The following is a 23,154-nucleotide window of genomic DNA, read 5'->3' on the forward strand; positions in this document are numbered from 1 at the left end:
AGAACTGTTCTTACCAAGTATCACATGTCACTACATAATTTAGGGAAAGTCAACAAATTATTTAATTATTTAAATGATTTCTTTTATATTGTGAGAACTACAGGAAATCAAGTGAGCAACAATGGGGGTGAAAATTACTTTAGAAATATTATGATGAATTTAATGAGCATGATCAGCTTTTCACCAAAGAGAAACGATATACATATATATAGTTTTATATAGTTTTTTATTATATATATTCCTGGTTGGAATCAATTATACACACACACACACACACACACACAAATATATAGGAACACACACACACACACATATATAAAACTGATTCCAACCAGGAATCCATAGTAATGGGACTCCTTGAGCAATTTTCATCATTCGTACAAGTAATACACTTTTCAACCACATTACTTTACTGTCCTGGAAAAGAAATCTGAAAACATTACTTTGTGGTGCCCTTCAGATTCAGTGGCGGACAGGGAAAGCTTACTTTGGAATCAATGCTGTAGCCGCTGTCAGGGGTGGATGCCAGCGTCTCGGGCGGGGAACACCTCACAGACCCCGTGGATGCAGAAGAGGATGTGGACGACGCCGCACTGCAGCAAAGCAGCAGGTAGTTCCTCCACAGGCCGACGTAGGAGTCACTGCTGGTGGTGGTGTTTACCTTCTTGGCATTGATGGGGCTACTGGGGGAAGAAGAAGAAGAAGGGAAACAGGGAGCTGAAAATAATTCAATGTGTTCTGAACTTTTTTTTATTTTTATTTTTTATTTTTATTTATTATTTTTTTTTTAAAGATTTTATTTATTTATTTGACAGAGAGAAATCACAAGTAGGCAGAGAGGCAGGCAGAGAGAGAGGAGGAAGCAAGCTCCCTGCTGAGCAGAAAGCCCGATGTGGGGCTCGAACCCAGGACCTGGGATCATGACCTGAGCCGAAGGCAGCGGCTCAACCCACTGAGCCACCCAGGCGCCCCTGAACTTTTTTTTAAAAACTAAAGCTAAATTCTATCAATTTAGGAAAGATGGTTAATAAAGTTTTATTACGAACCACTAAGTCTCTGTGGGATGGTATAAGATATAAATGACTATCTGAAAATTTAAATACATCGTAGGATCATTTTAACATAAAGTTAATATTTTTATCAGGTCACATTTTATAACTTATTATACACACTCAGTGTTAAAAAAAACTGGGAAAACAAAATGAAAATCACCTTTAGTCCCATGTCAATATAAGCACTGTATATTCTTTTATACATTTTCAATTCAAATACATAGATATATAAATAAATGAATATATCTCCCTTAACTTATAAAAGCTGAATAATACGGCTGATTTTCATATGTACTTAATGTGTGTTTTAAACATCTTCCATTAAATGAATATACTTCTCTGACATCATTTTTGATGGCTGTATGCTATGTTATTATAAAGATTATCAGAATTTAGGGGCGCCTGGGTGGCTCAGTGGGTTAAGCCGCTGCCTTCGGCTCAGGTCATGATCTCGGGGTCCTGGGATCGAGTCCCACATCGGGCTCTCTGCTCAGCAGGGAGCCTGCTTCCCTCTCTCTCTCTCTCTCTCTCTGCCTGCCTCTCCGTCTACTTGTGATCTCTCTCTGTCAAATAAATAAATAAAATCTTAAAAAAAAAAAGATTATCAGAATTTATTGTCCAAATTTTCATTATTAGACATTTTAGCTAATAGCAATTTTCCCCTATAATACACAGCACTATACATTTGAATATATGCTTAATTACAATAAAAGTTTCATTTTTTTCTTGGGTAAACTCTTGAAATTGAAATTGTGACATCAAAAGGACAGCTACATTTTTAAGGCTTCTGTCAAATTTCTGTCTTGAAACATCAGACCAATAAAATATATTGGCACAATTCTATAAATTTTTCTAAATACCAAAATGCTGGTGGGATTAAGGATTCAGAGCAAAACAAAGCAGAAAGATACATTGTCCTTGGCTTCAATACATTTATATATTAAGATAAGCAAAACAATATACCACTATGTTAATTCACTGACAGTGTTTTACTATTTTAGAAAATATTGTGATGGCAGCAAAACAAAACAAACCCTGTAAAAAATCACTACCATCATGTGTGTTGGGGAAGATACACAATACAGAATAAATAAAACAGTGTCAGATGGTGCCCAGTGTGATAATGAACAATAAAAGAGACAGAGAATGGTAGTAGGAGAGGGGCTTCCAATTTAAAATATGGCAATTAGGGGAGACCCAATGAGATAAAGTCATAAAGGTTATTTGTGCAAGGTGGCAGGTGTCAATTTTCACTAAAAAACAAACAAACAAAAAAAAAAACCAACAACAAAAAACCATCTAATACACAATTCCTGAGAACACACACAAATATATAATAAGTGTGTATACACATAGAGAAATACCAAAAATAGCTATATTCAGGTCCAAAAGAAGGAATGACTACTCTGGGTTGGAGATGTAGAAGAAAGCTTTAAAAATAAGGTGTAATTTGAGCTACATCAGATATCAACACATAGAACATGGAGAAGACAGAAAGCATTCTAGGTTCATGTGAATAAAAACTCAAGAGACTAGAAACTGTAGACCCACACAGTAAACTCTGAGAAGTTTTTTTTTTGTTCTAACATAAGAGCACATAGGTAGCCATGACTGAAAGTAAGGAAAAATGTATAGACTGGAACCAAGTACGGAGAGCCTTTCATGTGAGCCTAAGGTGTTGAGTTTGTCTGGGTGTTGGGTTTACGTGGCAACATCTATGAAGAGAGGACTCATTCTATGCCATCTGATGAATGGCATACTGGATCAAATGAAACCAGGAACTCAAATTCACGTTCAAAAATTCTCTGTTCTATTTAAGAGCAAGAAGAAATTAACTGCAGCTGATGATGACCTGCCTCCACACTCTATCACACCATCAGTTACTCCAAATTTTTACCATTAGCCTCCAAATGGAAGTTCAATGCCATTGTCACTGCCTATCAGCAAATGGCCTTCCTCTTGATGTCATCAGGAGAAGTCAGGTCCCTGAGATCAGTGTCTCTTCACTTCACACCATTCATCTACAAACTTCCCTATATCCACATCCATCCTCCTCTTCCGACCCTTCCCTCCTTAGTTCTTTCCTTCCATACGGATTCATCAGACACACACCATGTACCAAGCACTGTCCTAGTAAGTGAACTAACAATCTGGTGAGACTGAATGACATGAAAAGGAAGATGGGATTATAAGACTACATCTTTCACATCTTTCATCTCCCTCTTTAATACATCAGTCCAATTATGGCACGTCATTTATTTGTGGAATTTCCAACTTATATGACTTTTCAAATACATACTTATAAAAACTGACAGTCTACACATTTAAAAATGTACTTTTTTTTTTTTTTTTTTAGATTTTATTTATTTATTTGACAGAGATCACAAGTAGGCAGAGAGGCAGGCAGAGAGAGAGAGGAGGAAGCAGGCTCCCTGTGGAGCAGAGAGCCGACGTGGGGCTCGATCCCAGGACCCTGGGATCATGACCTGAGCCGAAGGCAGAGGCTTTAACCCACTGAGCCACCCGGGTGCCCCTAAAAATGTACTTTATATCAACTAGGAAATTACTTACTTTATATCAACCTGTGGGGACAACAACTGAAGTCTTGTGTATGCAAACATCCAAGCATAGCTCACAGCTGTACAGCAGTGTTTGGGGAGGTTTTCCTGCTTTAAAAAACTGGAGAGACTTATAATCCATGGGTCTTGGCCTTGGGTCACGTGTGCAAATATCCATATGTGGGATGGACTAATTACATCGAACTGGTGGCTAATGGGAGAAGAGTTCCACTCTGCTAATGTCTGTAAATCTATCGAGCTAGGGCAATACAGCAAAGTAGTCTACGAAGAGAAAAAAAACAACAACAATGGGTTATCACACATTTCGGTAATTTTCAAAATTCTGCCATATGAATTATATTAAACTATATGTGGCCTATTGGTAGTTTCTGGAACAGAGGTTCTAAAACAGAGGTAATGATGAGGTCCAAAGTGGGTTTAAGGGAGTAGTGAATTCCTGAAACTGCACACACCATTTTTGTGTTTAGGTGTGTACATGTGCTTTTCTGAAGAGACATTTCACAGCTTTCATTAGTCTGAAAAGGCTCTATAGACCAAAAAGGGTGAAGAACCACGACTTATGTAATTCATATAGGAATAGGCAACTTCCATGGGCATACTAACGCTGCTGGGAACTGAAAAAGGGACCATTAACTTCATGCTGACATGCCTGAAATAGGCATTCGTAGAACAGACTGGAAAATGGGACTTCACAGAGGTACCTATTCTTACATATTTGTTCAACAATATTCTAAGCTCTTATACTGAAGAGATAAAGACTGACCTTCACAGCAAATTATGTGTCATTCGAACAACAACAACAAAAACAAATGGAGTCTTAAACTGAACAGAAACTCAATTCATACTCTATCAAGTCAACAGATATTTACAAAACACCCACTCTGAGGCAGGAAGGCAAGACTTCAAGGCACTAGAAGAGAGTGCTTCACTATTCTTTTTGTTGGCATAAATCATAGTTAATATTCTAAAACAGAATTCTTTAAACTGTACAGATTTATAATCATCACTTAGGTTTATAACTTTTTTTTTATTATGTCCCTCGGTTATATATTATTAAGTTGTGAGTTATCAGAGCCAAGTGTCACAGACAGAGAACAGAAACTTTGTCCCTGTATTTCAAAGGGGAAGAAAAAAACTTCAGGTAATCAAGTTGGATAGTTATGTTTACATCCAATCTTGAAATCTTGATGTATGACCTTTTAAAAAAATCAACCCATTCTTAGTTGTGTGTGCTGACAAAGTGTTTTTTCTTCATCTTACTGAGTCGAATCACTTATGACTTGGACATAAAATACTTTCCAATGCATTAAAATGATAAAGGGAAATCAGAGATATCTATCTAAAGTTCCAAGATTGAACAGCATTCAAGACTGAATAGCATGAAATCATTCTAGTTACCTGATCGGCCCCAGTGAGATGTATGAAGCTCTCGAGAATGGATGGGCTCAGCCTGTCCATCACATCGATGGCTAGTTCATCATCACCCTATAAAAAAGTATCACATGTCTAAAAAGATTTAGGAATGATTAAGAAAAGTAACCAAATCTAAGAAAACATAACAAAGTTCATGTTAGCACTATTTGTAAAAATGGAATTGTACAAATGGAATTGAGGGCAGGTGGGCTAGTTTAAACCCTGTCAAAAAGACTTTGTTCTTTTGTTATGAAGGTAAGTTATAACCACACGGCAGCAATGCAAAAGGCATAAGAATGAACAATAGGAGGGTTCTTTTTTTTTTTTTTTTTTAAAGATTTTATTTATTTATTTGACAGAGAGAGATCACAAGTAGACGGAGAGGAAGGCAGAGAGAGAGAGAGGGAAGCAGGCTTCTTGCTGAGCAGAGAGCCCGATGTGGGACTCGATCCCAGGACCCTGAGATCATGACCTGAGCCGAAGGCAGCGGCTTAACCCACTGAGCCACCCAGGCGCCCAATAGGAGGGTTCTTAAGTACTTTCACTAGATAATTAAGCAATATACCTAAATCTTACCTTAGGTATTTCCAAAAGTGCAAACAGAGCCCTTATTTCTCTAAGGACACTGACGGCTAACCTTCTAGTGGCAGGTCGACTGCTACAGAGAATGACGAGTGCAAACCCTTCGACCACGTGGAATACATTGGAATACGGGCTCCTTTCCAGAGGAGGGGGATGTGAAGCTCCATTAGCCACACCATGCTTGAAAAATAAACAGAAATTAACAATAAAACAACATAATATGTGTAGACGTTCCGGTGCAACCATTAATAAAGAGGAAAGTAAATTATCTCGATTACAGCAACAGGTCTGCCTCAGCTCAGGCAATTTAAATAACACTTAAGTTATCAAAATTTAACAGTACACACAGAGGAAAAGAAGCATTTAACTGGCAGTCTCTGAATTCTGTACTGAACTGCTACCATTCTCTGGCTACTTTGTAATCTTGGAGCTGACACTGTTAATGACTCGTGGTCTAACATTTATTTGTGGAAAATAAGGGGGTTGAATTGGACCATCTGAAGTCAAAGTGTAGACCAGCAGCATGGCATCACCTAGAAGCTTGTAGAAAACAGAGATTCTTAGGCCCCTGGTGATTTCTTTATTTCCTTTTTTTTTTTTTTTTTAAGATTTTATTTATTTATTTGACAGACAGAACAAGAGAGAGAGGCAGAGGGTCAAGCAGACTCCCCGCTGAGAGGGGAGCCCCACGCAGAGCTTGATCCTAGGACCCCAAGATCATGTCCTGAGCCAAACGCAGATGCTCAACCAACTAGGCCACTGAGGCGCCCAAGCCCATGGTGATTTCTATGCTCAATGAAGGTTGAGAAGCTGGACGGATTTGGATGATCCAACTCCAAAATTACAAGGTTCTAAGACAATACATTACATAAATCAATAATCTGAGAACCTTTCATTTAAACAAACAGACACACTGCATATGTGAAGCAGGGATTAGTGGCGTGGGTAAAACAATCAAATAGCTCAAATGGAATACTACCAAAAATTATTATTCTATCAGCTTTAAATATATTGGAAATAGCCTAAATGTAAGCTAGGATGGCCTCCACTCTCTGTGTTCATTCAAAACTGTTACCAAAGGTTGGAAAGGCTGGACACACAAACAATATATTTAATATCTGAACTGCAGGAAGGTTCAGTTTAAGGGACTATGAATACTTCCAAAGTCAACAACACTAAGCCAATGTTCGGTTTTTGAGAAGGCAACATATATTAACACCATTGCTGGGCATTTCCCACTGACCACGTACAAAGGGACCAGACAAAAGAATTTGGTACCTGGGAGTCCTGGTTTTTGTTATGCACTTGGGTTGCTTGTTTCCACTGGTTAATTAATTGTACCAACATCTTTACAGCATTATCAAGGAGCGTGGGATGGACATCCGTCACTTCCCGGACAATAAAATAAACAAATCCTGAAAGAACATCCTCCCGCCAATCTGGGAAGTCAAGCATTAGTGCCTGCAGGGTATTGAAAGCCAGAGCACGAAGTTCTTCATCCATATGAATGGTGAGCCTATCAAGAACAGAAGTCTATTAGCAAACCTCAAAACCTTCCCAGTTTTATCATGTAAAACTGAAAACTAAGAACCTAAAGAATTTGTCCTCTTTGTTGATTTCTAAGTCTGAAGATGGGAACCAATGTTCCCCTTTCGTATATATTCACCCCTATGTTATTCTATATTCACTTATTTAAATTCCCATATAAATCTATTAATAGTAGTTGGTACTTTTATTGTAATTCAGATAATATGTTTGATCATAATTAAAATGCTGTACTTTAAAAAAATAGAGCTTGACATAACGGAATTACATTTTATCTTTTTTTTTACTTTTTATTAAAGACTTTTAAAAATTTATTTATTTGATAGAGATTACAAGTAGGCAGGGAGGCAGGCAGAGAGAGAGGAGGAAGCAGGTTCCCCGCTGAGCAGAGAGCCCGATGCGGGGTTCGATTCCAGGACCCTGAGACCATGACCTGAGCCGAAGGCAGAGGCTTCAACCTACTGAGCCACACAGGCGCCCCCAGAATTACATTTTAAAGACACTTTAGTCCTTGGAATGCTGTATGTTATCTTGTAATCAGTCAAAAATTATATCCAGTCATATAATACCTTAGCCCTATCTCTCGGATGTTCAGTCCCTTATTATCACTGGAAAGAACATGATTTATCGGTCATTTTCTTCGTGCTGCTGCAGTTACAGTTATATACAAGATGGCTGATTGTAAACAAGAAAATACAGTAAACCAAGATGAAAGCAATTCAACAGAAATCAATCCAAAGTGTGAGAGTAAATTTTAGAGTAACATCATAAATGGGGTATATGTAGGGGAAAAAATGGAAAAAAAAAAAAAAAAGTGCTGATCTAACACACAAGTCCCTAAAGAGACTGAGGAGAGGCTATACAAAATCACCCTTTAAAGATATCAAAGCAATAAGAGGACATGAAAGTAATATTAGCTAAAGGATTTTACCAGAACATAAAGCAGAGAATAAGAAAACCATAAAAGATGGTTGCAGCAGTGAAGCTACCAATATATAATCCTCCATGAGCAAGAGTTTCTATAATTTGGGGCTGAAGAGGACTCCTTTAGTGACTGACCATCAGGACACAGGCATCGGAGTTAGGAAGAGCCTGAGTGAAGCGGCTAAGTAGGTAATACTAGACTATGCCACAATGACAGGCTGACAGGAGGCTGGGGCAGTGGCATTATCCTCACTGACAGAGGAGGAAAGCTGCGTGCTTTAGGTGGAAGGAGATGTCACTGTCTTCACCCTGCTCAACTCAGTTCTGGTCTTCACCAAGTCAACCTTCACCTGACAGGGAGATGGAAGAGAACATCTATTACAGCTCGATAGACTTGAAAGTAAGCCATGAACCCAGAGCAGCAGACGTATCATCTGGGGCCAGGTTCAGGCTCTCTAGCCCAGTGTTCTGTGGGAGATTCTGTGGAAGAAGAATGACTGTCTCCATGATGCTCATTTTAAAGATGATTTCAACCGCCCTCAAATCCCCAAATGTACACATGTCCACCTTGCACCCATCTGTGTAACTCAGAATTTACACAGAGGAGCTAACCACCCACTGCATAGAGAACAACAATGCAGTCAGGCTAATTTAAGACAGAGGAATTAACTTTCTTTTAACATAGCATATAAGTCTATGAATGCATCTTCGTTTTGTTTACTTGCTTTCATTAAAAAAAAACCCCAAAACCCAAGATTTAGAGATAGTAACTCCAAATGGTAAGAATGAGGCACAAAATAGAAGAGACCCTAGAATGTTCCTTTCTGGTGAAGTAAATTAACTTGCAAATGAATCTCACAGGAGAAGGAAGCAAAGCAAGTGGCAAAGCTGTCACTCACTCACCGTTCAGATGTTTGTTCCCTTCACTGGGCCCCCCAGTCCCTGCCCTTTAGAGACGCAGTTTCCGTTTGGTGGGGGATATGGGATCCTTATCCACAAAGGTGTAGACGAGTTACCAAGGGGGAGGAGTAAGTGTACAATCGTGTAAGAGATGTTTTCTGTTTTTCCAAGCAATAACATTACAAATCATTAAACCTCCTTTCCTGCCCTAACACTGACATGAACTTTGTAACTCTTCAATCCAATTCATAGCAAAAATTAAGAGAGTGGAATGGGAGGAATTTAGCTCATGGTGCAAAGTTTCCAAGTGACTCCTTTCTCCCCTCATAACCCTGAATGGAGGAGAAGACAAATGCTGTTCTGTATCTTGATGGCAACCTGCACGGGTTGAGGACAGGGTAGTGACAGGTGTGTGAAATGCTAGGTGTTTTTGAGGAGGACGTAAAAAGGGTTTCTGAAGAAGTCTTAGCTGTTCACGGTGAGTTTAACTCAAGTCTTAGAGATACGTGTTTGGCAACCAGTAAACAACTTTCAAAACATCAAGCACCCCTGCTCTGTGACGGCCATGATACTTGACTTTTTTCATTTAGAGCAGAGGCCAGCAAACTATAGTTCAAGGGCCAAGGGCACCATGGGAACGTGGTCATGCCCTCTCCTTTACCGGCTGCCCAAGGCTGCTCCTGAGCCACTGGCAGAGATGAGTATGACCTGTGATCCTAAAATATTTCCCATCTCGTCCTTCACAGAAAAATGTTTGCCAACCCCTTATCTACGGAATCCCTAAGTCTATCAACAAAGAAGCAGCTTTCAACAAACCTTCACCTCAGCTTGGAGTTAGTTTTGGGAGCAAGTATTCAAATTCGGTTGTCATGTTATTTCTTATTTTATAAAACTATGAGAAGCCCAACAGAGGAAAGAGCAGCATAAACCCTATGGGCTGTGTGATGGGAGAAATAAGTGACCATGAGATCCGGACACCGCCCTGGGTGTTAGAGGAAGGACTCCAAGTGTTAGCCCAACAGTTAACTGCCTGCTGGGCAACACCTCGTATCTGTTAAGGAATAACATGTTATCTAAATTCTAGGAAATATACTAGGTGGAAAAGGTGGAAAACAGAAAAATAGGATTTGTAGAGGAATCCAAAAGAACTTTAAAAAGTTAAAAATGAGTGGGGAGAATGTGTTTAACAAAACATAAAAGACAACATGGAAGTTTAGAAAGTATATCACATTTAAATAATGAATTCTGGAACACTGAAAAGAAATTTTAAAAAATTTTTAAAAAAAGAAAGTATATCAACTAAAGAATTGAACATGTCTTTCTGTTCATGAGAATAGCGGGGTGTATTCGACATTTAAAGGGACAGAAAGAGGTAAAAAGTAACGGAGCAAAGAGTCATTCTCATTTACCTTGCTAAGAGTTCAATGAGGTCAGTTCTGCTCATACCATCCGGAATCAGCCTTGGAATAGCAGCGATGCAAGTCCTGAACAAATCAATTTTGGGTTTTCTTTCCCCCCTGAAAAATATATAACAGGATTTAGTAAGTTTACTACATATGCTAGACAACGAAAGCAAAGCTGGAAAAATAATTAGAGAAAATAGGAGTCTCCTCCCCCTAAAGAAGTTTAATGTATTTAATATAAAAAGAACTCACGCAAATGCAGTGAAAAGTCATCAGTTTACAAGCCGACAAAAGAATAAAGAGATAATTCAGGAAAGAAAACACTAGCAAGCAAAAAAGATTTTCAGTAATTAGAAAGCCACAGGAACTATTATGTTTAAACAATAAATAATATTTAATTATTTAGAATACAATTATTTTAAATTAAAAATAAAATATAATTTAATCAATATCTAACCTTTAATAAAGTATATTTAATTATTAAATTATAGGAAATACAATTGATATTATTAAGTAACAAAACACTGGTTATTTTAGGAACATATAAGATTAACAAAATTTAATATTTAATGTATAATATTTAACATTATACATTAATATGTATAATTAGCATGTATGTATAGTTATGTATAATTATGTATATATATATACACATATATATACACATATACATACATATAGTATTTGTATAATTAACAGGGTCTTAAAGACATTCTCACATTCCACTGTTGGTACTGTCTATTCTCTTTTTATTTTACTTTAGAATATACACAAATACACACAAATATAGATACTTACATTTTTATCTAATTATATGTCAATTCTGAAAACCCTGGTTCCTTCAGAGGCTCAATACAATTTATTTCTACTATATTTTCTTCTGGTTATTCAATGATTTCTAAAATTTTATTTGAAATATCTTCTTAATGCACTGGTTTTTGTTTTTATTTTGGTCTATATTTCAAGGTGAGGATTTTAGTTTATCCAAATTGTTCTTGAAGTGGCCGAAAATCCTCTCAGGTAGAAAAGAATTTGGATGGTCTCAGCATTTTGGGTCAGTATTCGTTACTGTGGCAAAAGCCTTGCTAACCTACTTTTAAACATTTTATATAGTCCACCTTCTCTTTAGATGGTTCCAATATGCATGAATTCCAGTTACAATAATTCAGTTGAATACTACCCGTTTCCCTGCTAGCTCTACAGCCCACAAAGCACTATGTAAGTAACAGATGTGCATCATAATCCCTGATGAATCATGTTACTTTTACTTTTCTTTTAAGTTTTATTTATTTAAGTAATCTCTATATCCAACACAGGTCTTGAACTCATGACCTGGAGAACAAGAGTCGCATGCTCTTCCAATGGAGCCAGCCAGGGGCCCCAGACATGTCCAAGTCTGTTGTGATTGGTCACTGCACATTTGTTACTCCTTCACACAGACAGCAAAGCAGGTAACTGTGCTGCTTCCTTGTCTCCAGGGATAACACAGGTTATGTTTTACAAGCACGGATCATCAGAAGAAGAAACTGGCCAACAAGGACACAAGCGCAGCAGAGAAAGGAAACGTGGTCTCACTGTAGGTGAAACTGGAACCAAACATGAATGGCGTTACAGAGGAGACAGCTGGCAGGGAGTGTGCACGCTGCTGTGTTTGCAGACCCCATGTGTACAGCCAGAGGAAGCTAGTGAGGGCCAACTTGGTCACAAAGTGAGGAAGGTGGTTGTGATGAAGAGGACAGAGACTTTCCAGGGAAAGGAATGCAGAGGGGACAAACGTCAACACTGGATAAGTTCTCAGAGATGTTAGCAGATGCCAGTATATAATAACTCTACATTAATTAAATTGATAGATCAAATATCCAGTTTGGTGTTCTAAAACCTATAATGCAGATATTAATATCTAAAAAAAAATCCTCTCTTATTACAGGATACATAGATACTTACTAGCAAATACAAGTTATTGTCGTACAACAATAACAAAAAAAGATGCTTGAATGACAAGCAGCAACAAGCCAGGGGGGGTGGGGTGCTTGCAGGTGGCTGATGTAGTATTTCAAGAAAACAACTCCTATTATTCCTCTCTGTACCTCTTGTTACCGGGAGATTTTTAGGTTTTCTTTTTTGTTGGGATTCTGGAAATAAGAGTATGTGTTTGACTTACTAAACCATCAACACCCACACATGTCAAGGGTAACCAGGATTTATCTATCGGTCATGGAACAAGGACAGGGCCTTGTCACTGACAATGACATTGAGATTCAGGAGGACTTTTGTTCTCTCAACTCGTTTGATAGCACTTTATCTTTTTTTAAAATTTTTTGTTTTTTTAAGATATTTTATTTATTTATTTGACAGACGGAGATCACAGGTAGGCAGAGAAGCAGGCAGAGAGAGGGGGGAAGCAGGCTTCCCACTGCGCAGAGAGCCCGATGCAGGGCTCGATCCCAGGACCCTGGGATCATGACCTGAGCCAAAGGCATAGGCTTTAACCCACTGAGCCACTCAGGCACCCCTCACTTTATTTATTTATTTTTTAAAAAAGATTTTATTTATTTATTTGAAACAGAGAGAGAGACAGTGAGAGAGGGAACAGAAGCAGAGGGAGTGGGAGAAGGAGAAGCAGGCTTCCTGCCGAGCAGAGACCCCGACGTGGGGCTCTATCCCAGGACCCTGGGATCATGACCTGAGCCGAAGGCAGATGCTTAATGACTGAGCCACCCAGGTGCCCAACGATAGCATTTTAAAGAATAAAACGGAGCAGGTGGAAGGAATCGCTGTATTAAGAAGTGCAGCAGATGGCAATATGGGGCAACTCCAGAGGAGAAAGAAAGGAAGCAAGAATGAACCATACCTACCTTTTTAAGAAAACTGAAATAGCAATGAAGAGAAATAGTTAACTACATACGTGATCATGTCTTCGGGCTCCTTGTTGGACATCTGTACACTGGTCATACACATCGGTCTCCCAACTTCTTTGTCCAAATGTCTGAGAATGCTATCTAATGCTTTTCGTACTTGAGGATAGTACACTGACATTCCTAGGGAAACAGCCTCGTGGTTATAAAATGTCAGAAATTACATAAAGAACAGCCGTAGTTACTTTCCATAAAAAATAAAAGCCTATCTTTCAAGGACATCAGCTATTGTTGGCACCAAGGGAGGAATGTCCATTGTGCTACACTCTTCTCCCTAATGATCAGCTTCAGTATATTGAAGAAAATGTGTACAACTCACGCACAGAACTAAAATTACTTGGAGGGAAGTACAAAATGCAGTGGATAGTATCATGTAAAAAAATAATGACTGAATTGGAAGACTCTTAATGAGAAACCTTGGAGGTCTTATCAAAATTGTATTTACTTTCTGTATCACTCTATACTGGAATAACCACATTAGACCAACATATTAATTTTAGATTTAGTTGTTCATAAACTTTTTCAAAAGAAAATTAAACTCTATCACAAAGCAGTTTATTTGGCCCAGTTAACACTAACCTATGACTTTTGCTTCTTCATCTGTCAAGGTTTTGTTGAGGAAAATTTTCTTGACACGAAGAGTGTTTCCTGAGGGAAGAATAACCCCTGTGGTGGGCATCGGTGGCTCCCCATCCTTCTGCTGCAAGCTGTCTGCTATTACAAGGAAGACTCTGAGGCCTATGTTCATTCTCTTCAGGAAAAAAACAAAAAGTTTCAGAATGAAATCAGAGAGTCAGAAGATATCCTTTTTTCACATTGAAAACATCTTGTCTGTTAACTCTTGGGAGGATGGGGGGCACGAGGACATGAGGAAATCTAACTTTTCTGTCTGGTGTTTTTTATGTAGTTTGGGCATTACAGTTTAATACCAAATTCCTGAATGCCACCCCCTCACTTCCAAGGCCAGCTGGCTCTCCTGTTCTCTAGAAAGTTTATTTCCATCCTCTTCGCTCCTTCCTCAGCAATCCGACCCTTCTACCATCTCCTCCTTTAAGGGATGATGTGTCTCCTACTTCACAGCAGAAAAAACCATCAACTGACCTCAGTCTCTCATGAGGTAACGCCTCTTCTCCCTCTCCTTTGCTCTGCTGACAGTCAAGGGGGTGCTGGCCTTCCCTGGTGTTGGGATCCCATCTGTTCTTGCTTTCCCGGCAATGGCACACCACCCATTTCCCCTTCTCGTGCTTGCATCTCCAGTGTTTCCCTTTCAACTGGATATATTCTGTTAACTTTCATTAACTATGTTCAATTATCTTAATGGAGTAAGTCCTTTCTATAATACTTCCTTGAAGCAACTGCTTCAGCAGTGACTTTTCAAGCAGCACAGGACTCTGTCAACTCGTCCTTGTTTTCTGCAACACTCCCTTCCTCTGACTCATCTGTGCCATGGCTGGCTGAGTCATCTCTGCCAGCCTTGTAGCTCTGGCCTCCTTTCGCCACAGTCAATGTGAGACTGCTTCAGGACGAGGTCTGAGACAGCATTCTCCTCTATCACTAGGTTTTCTCTCCCAGGGCAACTTCAGTCCACATGGCTTCCATTACCATCCATACCACAATGCCCTCCAATTTGAAGCCTCACTTCTCTGAACTCGGACCCTCAGACCCACATGACAGCTCTACTTGGATGTCAAAATGCCTCACGTTCAACTCATTCAAGCCAAATGTACTTTCCCCTCAACCTTGATCCCTTTTCGAGGTTTCCTTCCATGGTCAACAACCTTCTCACCATCTGCACCACCATTGTTCTCCACTCACGCCGCCATTGTCTCTGCCCTACGCCACCATTTTCTCTGCCCTACGCCAGTGGTCTCTAAAGTGGCCACATGCATCCTGATGGGTGTGCAAGACAAGCTCACTGGAATACCAGAAGAAAATAAAAACTTGTATTTATATGTATTTTTGAATTTAAATAAGATTAAAGTTTTAAGCTTTACGCGTCTTTATATACGACATAGCACGGGTGTCCTCCCTTAGTCTAAATATCACATGGTCATGTCACACAGTCATAGAAAACATCATGAAGGAAGTGGGAAAGGTCCATAATATACTGGGGGTTCACAGAAGGACCCCCACTTATTCACTCTTCCCATGTATTGCAATTTGCCAATATTTGATTAAGTGTGTAACTTTTTTCTGGCTTTTAACTAAACTAAATGCTAAATAAATACTATTTATTTAAAAATCTGATACTGGGGTGCCTGGGTGGCTCAGGGGGTTAAGTCTCTGCCTTCGACTCCAGTCATGATCTCGGGGTCCTGGGATTGAGCCCCGTGTCGGGCTTTCCGCTTAGCGGGGAGCCTGCTTCCCCACCCCTCTGCCACCTGCTGCTCTACTTACTTGTGATCTCCCTGTCAAATAAGTAAAAAAAAAATCTTAAAAAAGAAGTAAATAAAAATCTGATACTGATATTGATAAAAGGAACCTGAGCTCATATCACAACCTGTAGAAGTCTGCTGACCTGATTGATCTGGAAAACTTCCTCTCCTGATTATTTTTCACCATGCTATGAAACCATTGAGTCGGCCATCAGAAAGGTGAAATAACTGGTCCCAGATCACACTGGTAATTAAAAGCAAAGCTTCTAACTAGTGGTTTGAGCCTAAGCATTCTGATTCCAGAAGCTGCTCTTAAAAAAAAATAAAATAAAAAGATTATATAGGATAGGGTATTAACCATATTATAATTTTTTTTTTTTTTTTACCTCTGGATTAATGGTGAAAGTTTTAGTAGATTTTCCAACACTGAGAAGATCAAATATTATTTCTTTCATTGCAAAATCCAAACGTTCCTAGAAAAAAATATCAAGGAATCCTTATAACCTTCTACTATGTGTTGGGTATCATGTTAAGAATTAAACATATAATAGCAACAACACAGGTCTGTGCCCATAAGAACTTCATTAACCTAGCTGGACAAAAGAAAAATACCTACAAATTCAGGGGGAAAAAATGTGACTATAAATATATTACTTAATTATCAAATGATTTAGTATTCCAACAAATAGGATAAACATTTCAAACACTCATTTACCAAAATCACACCCAAATATCTACGCGAAGGAATTCCCAGAATGATGACGAAAGGGAGTCCCAAAGCAACAGTCATGCAGCAGGCCCAGAGAGTGGTGAGTTCATAGTAAGACAGGCAGAATAGGTCTCCAGGGAAACCTCCCAGGACATGAAAGATTAGTAAGATTAACTGAGGTTTGATAGGAGTCACAGAGTTCTCACTGGTGTGTGGTGATTAATCCAAGGGAGTAGGTAAGATCCGAGGGGAAAGAAAAAAAACACAGATGTGCACCAGGGGCAAAAGTTTTCCGAACACAAGGGCTAAAGCAGTTTGCTTTCATTCACCTTAAGGAAACATTTATACTCATTTAATCATCATTAGTTCTGTGCTCCAGTACATAGTAATGCATTCACTGTATTTAAATATTCATTTCTTCACTATTCAAAATTATTACATTATAGATGATCTCAATTGTCAAAACTGTCACAGTTTTAGTTCAGAGAGAACACAATGAATATTCTGAAATCAAAGCATTTTCCTTAGTTGGCGAGGTAACCCTACCTATGCTTCTCCAAGGCTGATGTCCCCAAAGGGAAGGGGACCGAAACCTGGGATTTGCTCTCTCAGCTTCTATCACTGTGTAATAAACCCTCCTTTACTGCAGAGACTAAGAGCTCAAATTGTAATACCCAGGGCTCCTTACTTACTATAGCGGGCTTCGGGATATGATTTAGACCCTGCCAAGGGGCATATACCCATGTGAGTCCATGGGAACCGGCATACTTGAGGAAGAGGACAGGACAGAAGGAATCTTCTACTGATGGGGACCACGGCAGCAGCTACCCTGATAGCCCAATTCTGCAATTTCCTCTTAGTCATTCAGACTTGTCCTACTAGCAACTCTGTGAACCATCCAGATTGCTTCAAAGATCCTTCTGGGCTCCGCTGGCTGCAGTGGATTCTATATCTGTCCCTAAGAAACTAGATTAATGCACGAGAGAACAATTTTCCAAAAATCTTGGGAGAGACCTCCTGGACCCTTCTAAATTACGTGCTTCTTCTGCCTGTGGGTCTCACTGTCTTTTGCAAGGGTGCAGATCAAGGATAAACTGACTTTGTCACAAAAAAAAATATTAGCATACGCTCAGTTTTCACTATTCACAATTAATAAGTGTTTTGTTATCATGCTTTTAGATGGGCAACAAATTTTAAAACTCCAAATTACTATAATAAATTATGTGTAAGTTGCAGGTATATGTGTATTATCGGGTACAGCACTCACCTGAGCAATGAACTGAATAATCTTCACAAATATATTGAGAGGTGTATCACGAGGAACCACACTACGTGAACCTTTTGGAAAAAGTGCTGACACTATGCTCATAAGACGACTACAGAAAAAAAAAAAAGAAGAGACTGAGTCATAAAGAGATAATGACATTGACAACATTCTTCCTACTCTTCGAAGATGTCAAGAGAATTCATATTCCTTCTTAAGGTCTTTGCAAGGCTCACTAAAGCCCATTCAGTGTGATGTTTTTTAACCAAGATATTTAAAAACATACACTTTTTTTTTTTTTTAAAGATTTTGTTTATTTGTTTGACAGAGAGAGACAGCAAGAGAGGGAACTCAAGCAGGGGGAGCGGGAGAGGGAGAAGCAGGCTCCGCACTGAGCAGGGAGCCTGATGCAGGGCTCGATCCCAGGACCCTGGGATCACGACCTGAGCCGAAGCCAGCCTTTTAAAGACTGAGCCACCCAAGCACCCCTAAATATATACTTTAATACAAAGGCACTTACCTTTGAGTTACAGTGTTGCTTTCACATTTTATTCTAATTACATAAACCCACAACAATCTATACAAAGATTCCAGTGCAACGCGAGACATTTTAGGATCTTTATTCTGTTTTAAAACAAAAGAGAAAAAAAATAAACTTATTAAACCACTTGTAATCATTTCCGACCAAATACAATCTATCAAGAACTAAAAGCCATTGCCCTACTCCTTTCTGTCTTTCAATCTAAAGCAGGCTTAGATATGTAAATACACATCCAGGTATATGGAAAGTACAGAAAATTGAAAGGTAACCATAAATAAGGAAATCCTTAGCCATTCCTTAAATGCTCAAACAAAATAGTAAAATATTAGTATTATATTAATATTACATTAACACTTTAAAGAACTTCTCAATTATACACCCATCAACTTACTTGATAATAAATGGTTCACACAGTATTGACATCATGATGGAAGGATTACTCGTCTTTGGAGTAATTCACTGCAGCCCATACATAGTTGAAATTCAGAACACCAAAAGTTATTTTAGATACTTGCATTTATGAAAAAATGAGAACTATTATCCTTTTATTTTTTGTTTTTTATTATAAGGTGATTATCCTTATAAGGGAAAACAGAATAGAGGGAGAAAAGCATGGACTCTGAAATCAGGAATGATACCGGCCAGAGTCCATCCTGGGGCACTGTTTGATCACTTGGTGCCACAAGCAATTTTGTCATCTCTCACATGGAGACAAAATAGTACCTACCTCAAAGACTAAGGAAGTTATTATGTGAGAAGCACTTGGAACACTGCCTGGCACATGTTAAATGCTCAATATATGTTAGTTGTTATACCTTTACATTTTGTTTAGAATGAGAAAGGACTTAAATTATCATTTAGAATGAGAAAATTATTCCATTTCAATCACATTTTGATCTGTAAACTTTTTCTTCATGCTACTTCTACTAGAAAGTTAAGTTCTCAAATGACCAGAGTCATGTAATGAGATGTAATTGTGAATTTTCAAAATGTAGCTAATTGGTCACTTTCATTAGGAGCATTCTGGGGGGAGGGTGGTGGGGAGAGGGAGAGAGAGAACCTCTAAGCAGGCTCCATGCCCGGTGCAGAGCCGGACACAGGGCTTGATCACATGACCCTGAGATCATGATCCAAGCCAAAATCAAGAGTCAGATGCTTAATCGACTGAGCCACCTGGGTGCCCCAGAAGCATTTCTTTATGCATGTTGATTGGTTCTAGGATGCACTGATTTGCTATAAATTAGCATTCATTTAATTTGGTTTGGGAGATTTCTTTTTCCCTAATTTTTATTTATTTATTTATTTCAGAGAGAGAGAGAGAGAAAGCACAAGCAGGGGGAGGGGCAGAGGGAGAAGCAGGCTCCTCACTGAGCAGGGAGCCTGATGAGGGGCTCAATCCCAGGACCCTGGGATCATGACCTGAGCTGAAGGCAGAAATTTAACTGAGTGAGCCACCTGGGTGCCCCAGGTTTGGGGACTTCTTATTGTTAAACAATTATTTTATACACAGCAAGGAATAAAAGGTAGTTTTAAAATACTAAATAATTTAGCCACTCTATTTTACATTCTCTTAATATGCAGAAAAACGGACAACTACGTATGAAAAGCAATGCAAAACAGTAACAACTCGGGATTAAGAAAAAAACAGCCACTAGAAAATATGATTTTACACATCTGTATGAAGAATTGATATAATTAAGAATGGGATGGATACTGGGATGCCTGGATGGCTTAGTTGGTTAAGGGACTGATTTTTTTATTTCAGCTCAGGTCATGACCTTGGGGTTCTGAGATCAAGCCCCAGGTAGGGCTTCACTCTGGATGTGGAGCCTGCTAAGGATTCTCTCTCTCCCTCTGCCCCTTCCCACCGCTGAAGGGAACAAAAAAAAAAAAAAAAAAAAAAAGGAATGGAGTATCAATTATTCTGCTGGTCAGTGTCTCAACATCAATCTCCTGCCACTGCTAAATCCATAATGAGTCCAAATTTCAAATACATTCCCTAGTGGTTACTAATTTGTTACTAATGTAACTAAAGTAACATATGAAGTATCAAGGAATATATCCATTGTTACTAGTTACAACCAAGTTTTTTGTAGTACTTTCTTATCTATCATTTAAATCCAAGATATCAAAATATAATATGTATACTCCAAGTACTATTTTCACATTATCACATTCTATTTTCAAAATATATTAAAAATATTTAAGTCCAATTTCATATAAAAAATGTTCTTGTATGAATGGCTAATAAAGTATTTGGGTTATCTCATGTTAAAAGTTGAGGTATCCAGAATGAAAACCACTTGACTTTCAAACTTTCTAAGATGGACTACGATGTTTACAAAGCAGAGTTACTCTATACTGAACAAAGCCAAAACCACATGAAAAATGATCAAGCAATGATACTTATTCAGTCACTAAAACGCTGCTCTACATGTCTGAATAATTAAAACATCCTAAATTGATCTGAGCCTTAAACAAAGATAGATGTATAATATATATAATTCCCTAGTCACAATTTTTGGTATAAAATGAATAATCAGATTGTTATGTAAATTAAAATCCAATAAAGTTCTGATATGTCCAATATGTCTGGTGGCAATCATTTTTAATGTTTCCCTTTTTTTCTACTGGGAACCAAAACCAAAATATTTTGTTTAAAACCCAAACCAATAGGATAAAAGTTCTGAAAAGTCATGCATCAAAAATCACAGTCACAATCTAAGCCACTATCGCCTTAATTTCACTTAAATTCTTAAAGTTTCATTTATAACAATGTAATTAATGTCAGACAATAAATTAAACAGACTATTTTAAAATCAAGGATGTGGGTTAAGAATCCACATTCATATCCCTTCCAGCCTGTAAGCTCATCTTCTTGGGGCCACGTTAATATGAACCCTGGAGAGTGTCACTGCTGGGAGCTAGTCTTTGACAGGAAGAGAAGCAGGTTGGAATAAATACATCAGACATGCAATGCAACAATGGGTCAGGGGGGGAAAAAAAGCCACACTTAAAGGAGATAAAGCAGTAGTTTACTTTGTACCGTCAACACAACTCACCTGGAGTGTTTCTATTTGTTTTCTGATACTGTTGTTAGATGGCATCTAAATAAAGCAATGTGAGACAGCAAACGTAAACGTGAGATGCGGCACATGCATGTTAGATGAAAATAAGCACAAAACAAGACAGCTCTTCACCAAGGTCTCTATTTAGAAGAAATCTGAAAGTTCCAAGACAGTGGCCAGAAACACTAAGGGGGAAAAAAAAATCCTACAATTCGGGGATCACGGGATACATCTACAGTACTCGAACTAAGAGAAAATGGTTAAATTGTTAACTATCTTAAATGTTCCTCAGACCACTGCTGTCGAGTCTCAGCAAGGGTAAATTTTTAAAGGAAAATAAGCATGCACTGTAGAAAAAAAAAATCTTCTTCAATTATTTCTATAGGAAATCTACTCTTATTAGTCCCCTTCCCCCAATCCCTCTCCAATTATTCTTCAGAAACTTGGCCATCATTTTTCACACAGTGACCTTAACGGATATAAAGATAGGGAAATAGGAAACTACTAAATTCTGTTTAGGACACAAAACACAGATTTAGCATTTTCTGTGAATATCAGTGGATGCTTTCTCATGGCAGTTATGGGCCAACAGGATTAACGCCCATTTCTCATGGCCGCCAACTTCAAAAACTAGTAGGGTCATTCAAAAAAAAAAGTGGACAATAGTGAAGTGTTTTGAAAATGTCTCCTATTTATTCTTATGGCTCTAGAGAATAATGCTTTTTACTATCCTAGAATTGTAGCCAAATATTTTCTGAAAATGTTCAGTATAGCAAAATTTTGCCTCAAAAAGGCAAAAGTTATGGAACTGAATGGATCGAGATGCAGATCCTATCTCTACCACTTTTTGGCATGGGTTACTTATCTTCTTATAGCCTCATTTACAGTAAGAATTAAGAGATACTATATTTAGAGCATCTAGCATATGGTAAATATTAATAAAAATAAGCTTTAAGAAGTCATAAGTCTAATAAATTAAAAACTGTTATAGATTTTTTTTTTTAAATCAGGAGGTTACTTGAATCTCAAAACAAAAATCACTGTAGGCCTTTATCTTGAACCAGTTTTTCCTATATATAAAACAAATAAATCATATCTGCCGTACTAGTTACCTAGTGTAGGTTTTTTCCCTGCATACTCAATGTCTTACCTCAACTGCAGTGTAGCCACAGTCTCTAAAGCCTAATAAACAGGAGCCGATTCAGAAAATTTCTGCTGAATAGAGCCTTAATGTAAGTTAAGGGTTAATGGCCAAGACAACTATATTCCAAATATTCATGCTAAGGTGGCTCTTATCTCCTTTAGCCTGGCAGATGGACATTGCCATTAATGAAAATGGACAATATGCCAGAAATATTTAACAGGAGGTAAGGGTTCAAAGAAAACAGCATTTTAAACGAAAGCCTTAAGACAAAAAATAAAAGTTAAGGTACTGCGAAAGAATTGCAAATATGTTAGGTGGAAACGTATATATATAAAAAAATTCCAACAAGCAACAGAAAAGTATGAGTTGTCATGAAACAAAGCAACCTTTCAGCAAACACTTAAATGCATGTCTTACAATATTTTATTACAAGTATGGAAAAATCATACCACCCAGAAAATGATCAATTCCCTTTCGGTATCTATATCTATATGAATTTTTCAAAATGAGGACAGAAAACAGTTTAATGCTATTAATTAAATAAAACCTATTTTCTGGTTGCATGAGATAAAAAGTTTAACAAGCTTGATCTGGTCCTGAGAATCTTCATATAGGAGGCAAAGAGAGCATATCAATTCTCATCTAAGTAAGAGTAATACTGATGTGTAGCTAAGAGAAAAATAACCAAAACTGTTTTTCAAAGACTGATATTTTTCTGTATACCTCTTTAAGTGATCAAG

General features: G+C 38.1%; 1 protein-coding gene across 8 annotated transcripts in view; it reads right to left on the minus strand.

The window, feature by feature from the left end:
* Positions 1–23,154, minus strand: part of FRYL (FRY like transcription coactivator) — a 263,771-nt gene that overhangs the window by 84,174 nt on the left and 156,443 nt on the right. For 5 of the 8 annotated variants that reach the window (XM_047719250.1, XM_047719249.1, XM_047719244.1 and 2 more), the window contains 12 exons: positions 21,265–21,309; positions 18,182–18,285; positions 17,665–17,773; positions 16,075–16,161; positions 13,893–14,064; positions 13,304–13,436; positions 10,405–10,512; positions 6,905–7,142; positions 5,621–5,806; positions 5,030–5,116; positions 3,624–3,892; positions 488–683 (listed from right to left, as the gene is read on the minus strand). In XM_047719250.1, coding sequence (XP_047575206.1) covers positions 488–683; positions 3,624–3,892; positions 5,030–5,116; positions 5,621–5,806; positions 6,905–7,142; positions 10,405–10,512; positions 13,304–13,436; positions 13,893–14,064; positions 16,075–16,161; positions 17,665–17,773; positions 18,182–18,285; positions 21,265–21,309 — 1,734 coding nt within the window. The remainder of the gene's footprint in view (positions 1–487; positions 684–3,623; positions 3,893–5,029; positions 5,117–5,620; positions 5,807–6,904; positions 7,143–10,404; positions 10,513–13,303; positions 13,437–13,892; positions 14,065–16,074; positions 16,162–17,664; positions 17,774–18,181; positions 18,286–21,264; positions 21,310–23,154) is intronic. The other 3 variants (XM_047719247.1, XM_047719246.1, XM_047719248.1) reach the window with 1 other exon arrangement.

This window comes from Lutra lutra, chromosome 2 (assembly GCF_902655055.1).
Source record: "Lutra lutra chromosome 2, mLutLut1.2, whole genome shotgun sequence".
NCBI lineage: Eukaryota > Metazoa > Chordata > Mammalia > Carnivora > Mustelidae > Lutra > Lutra lutra.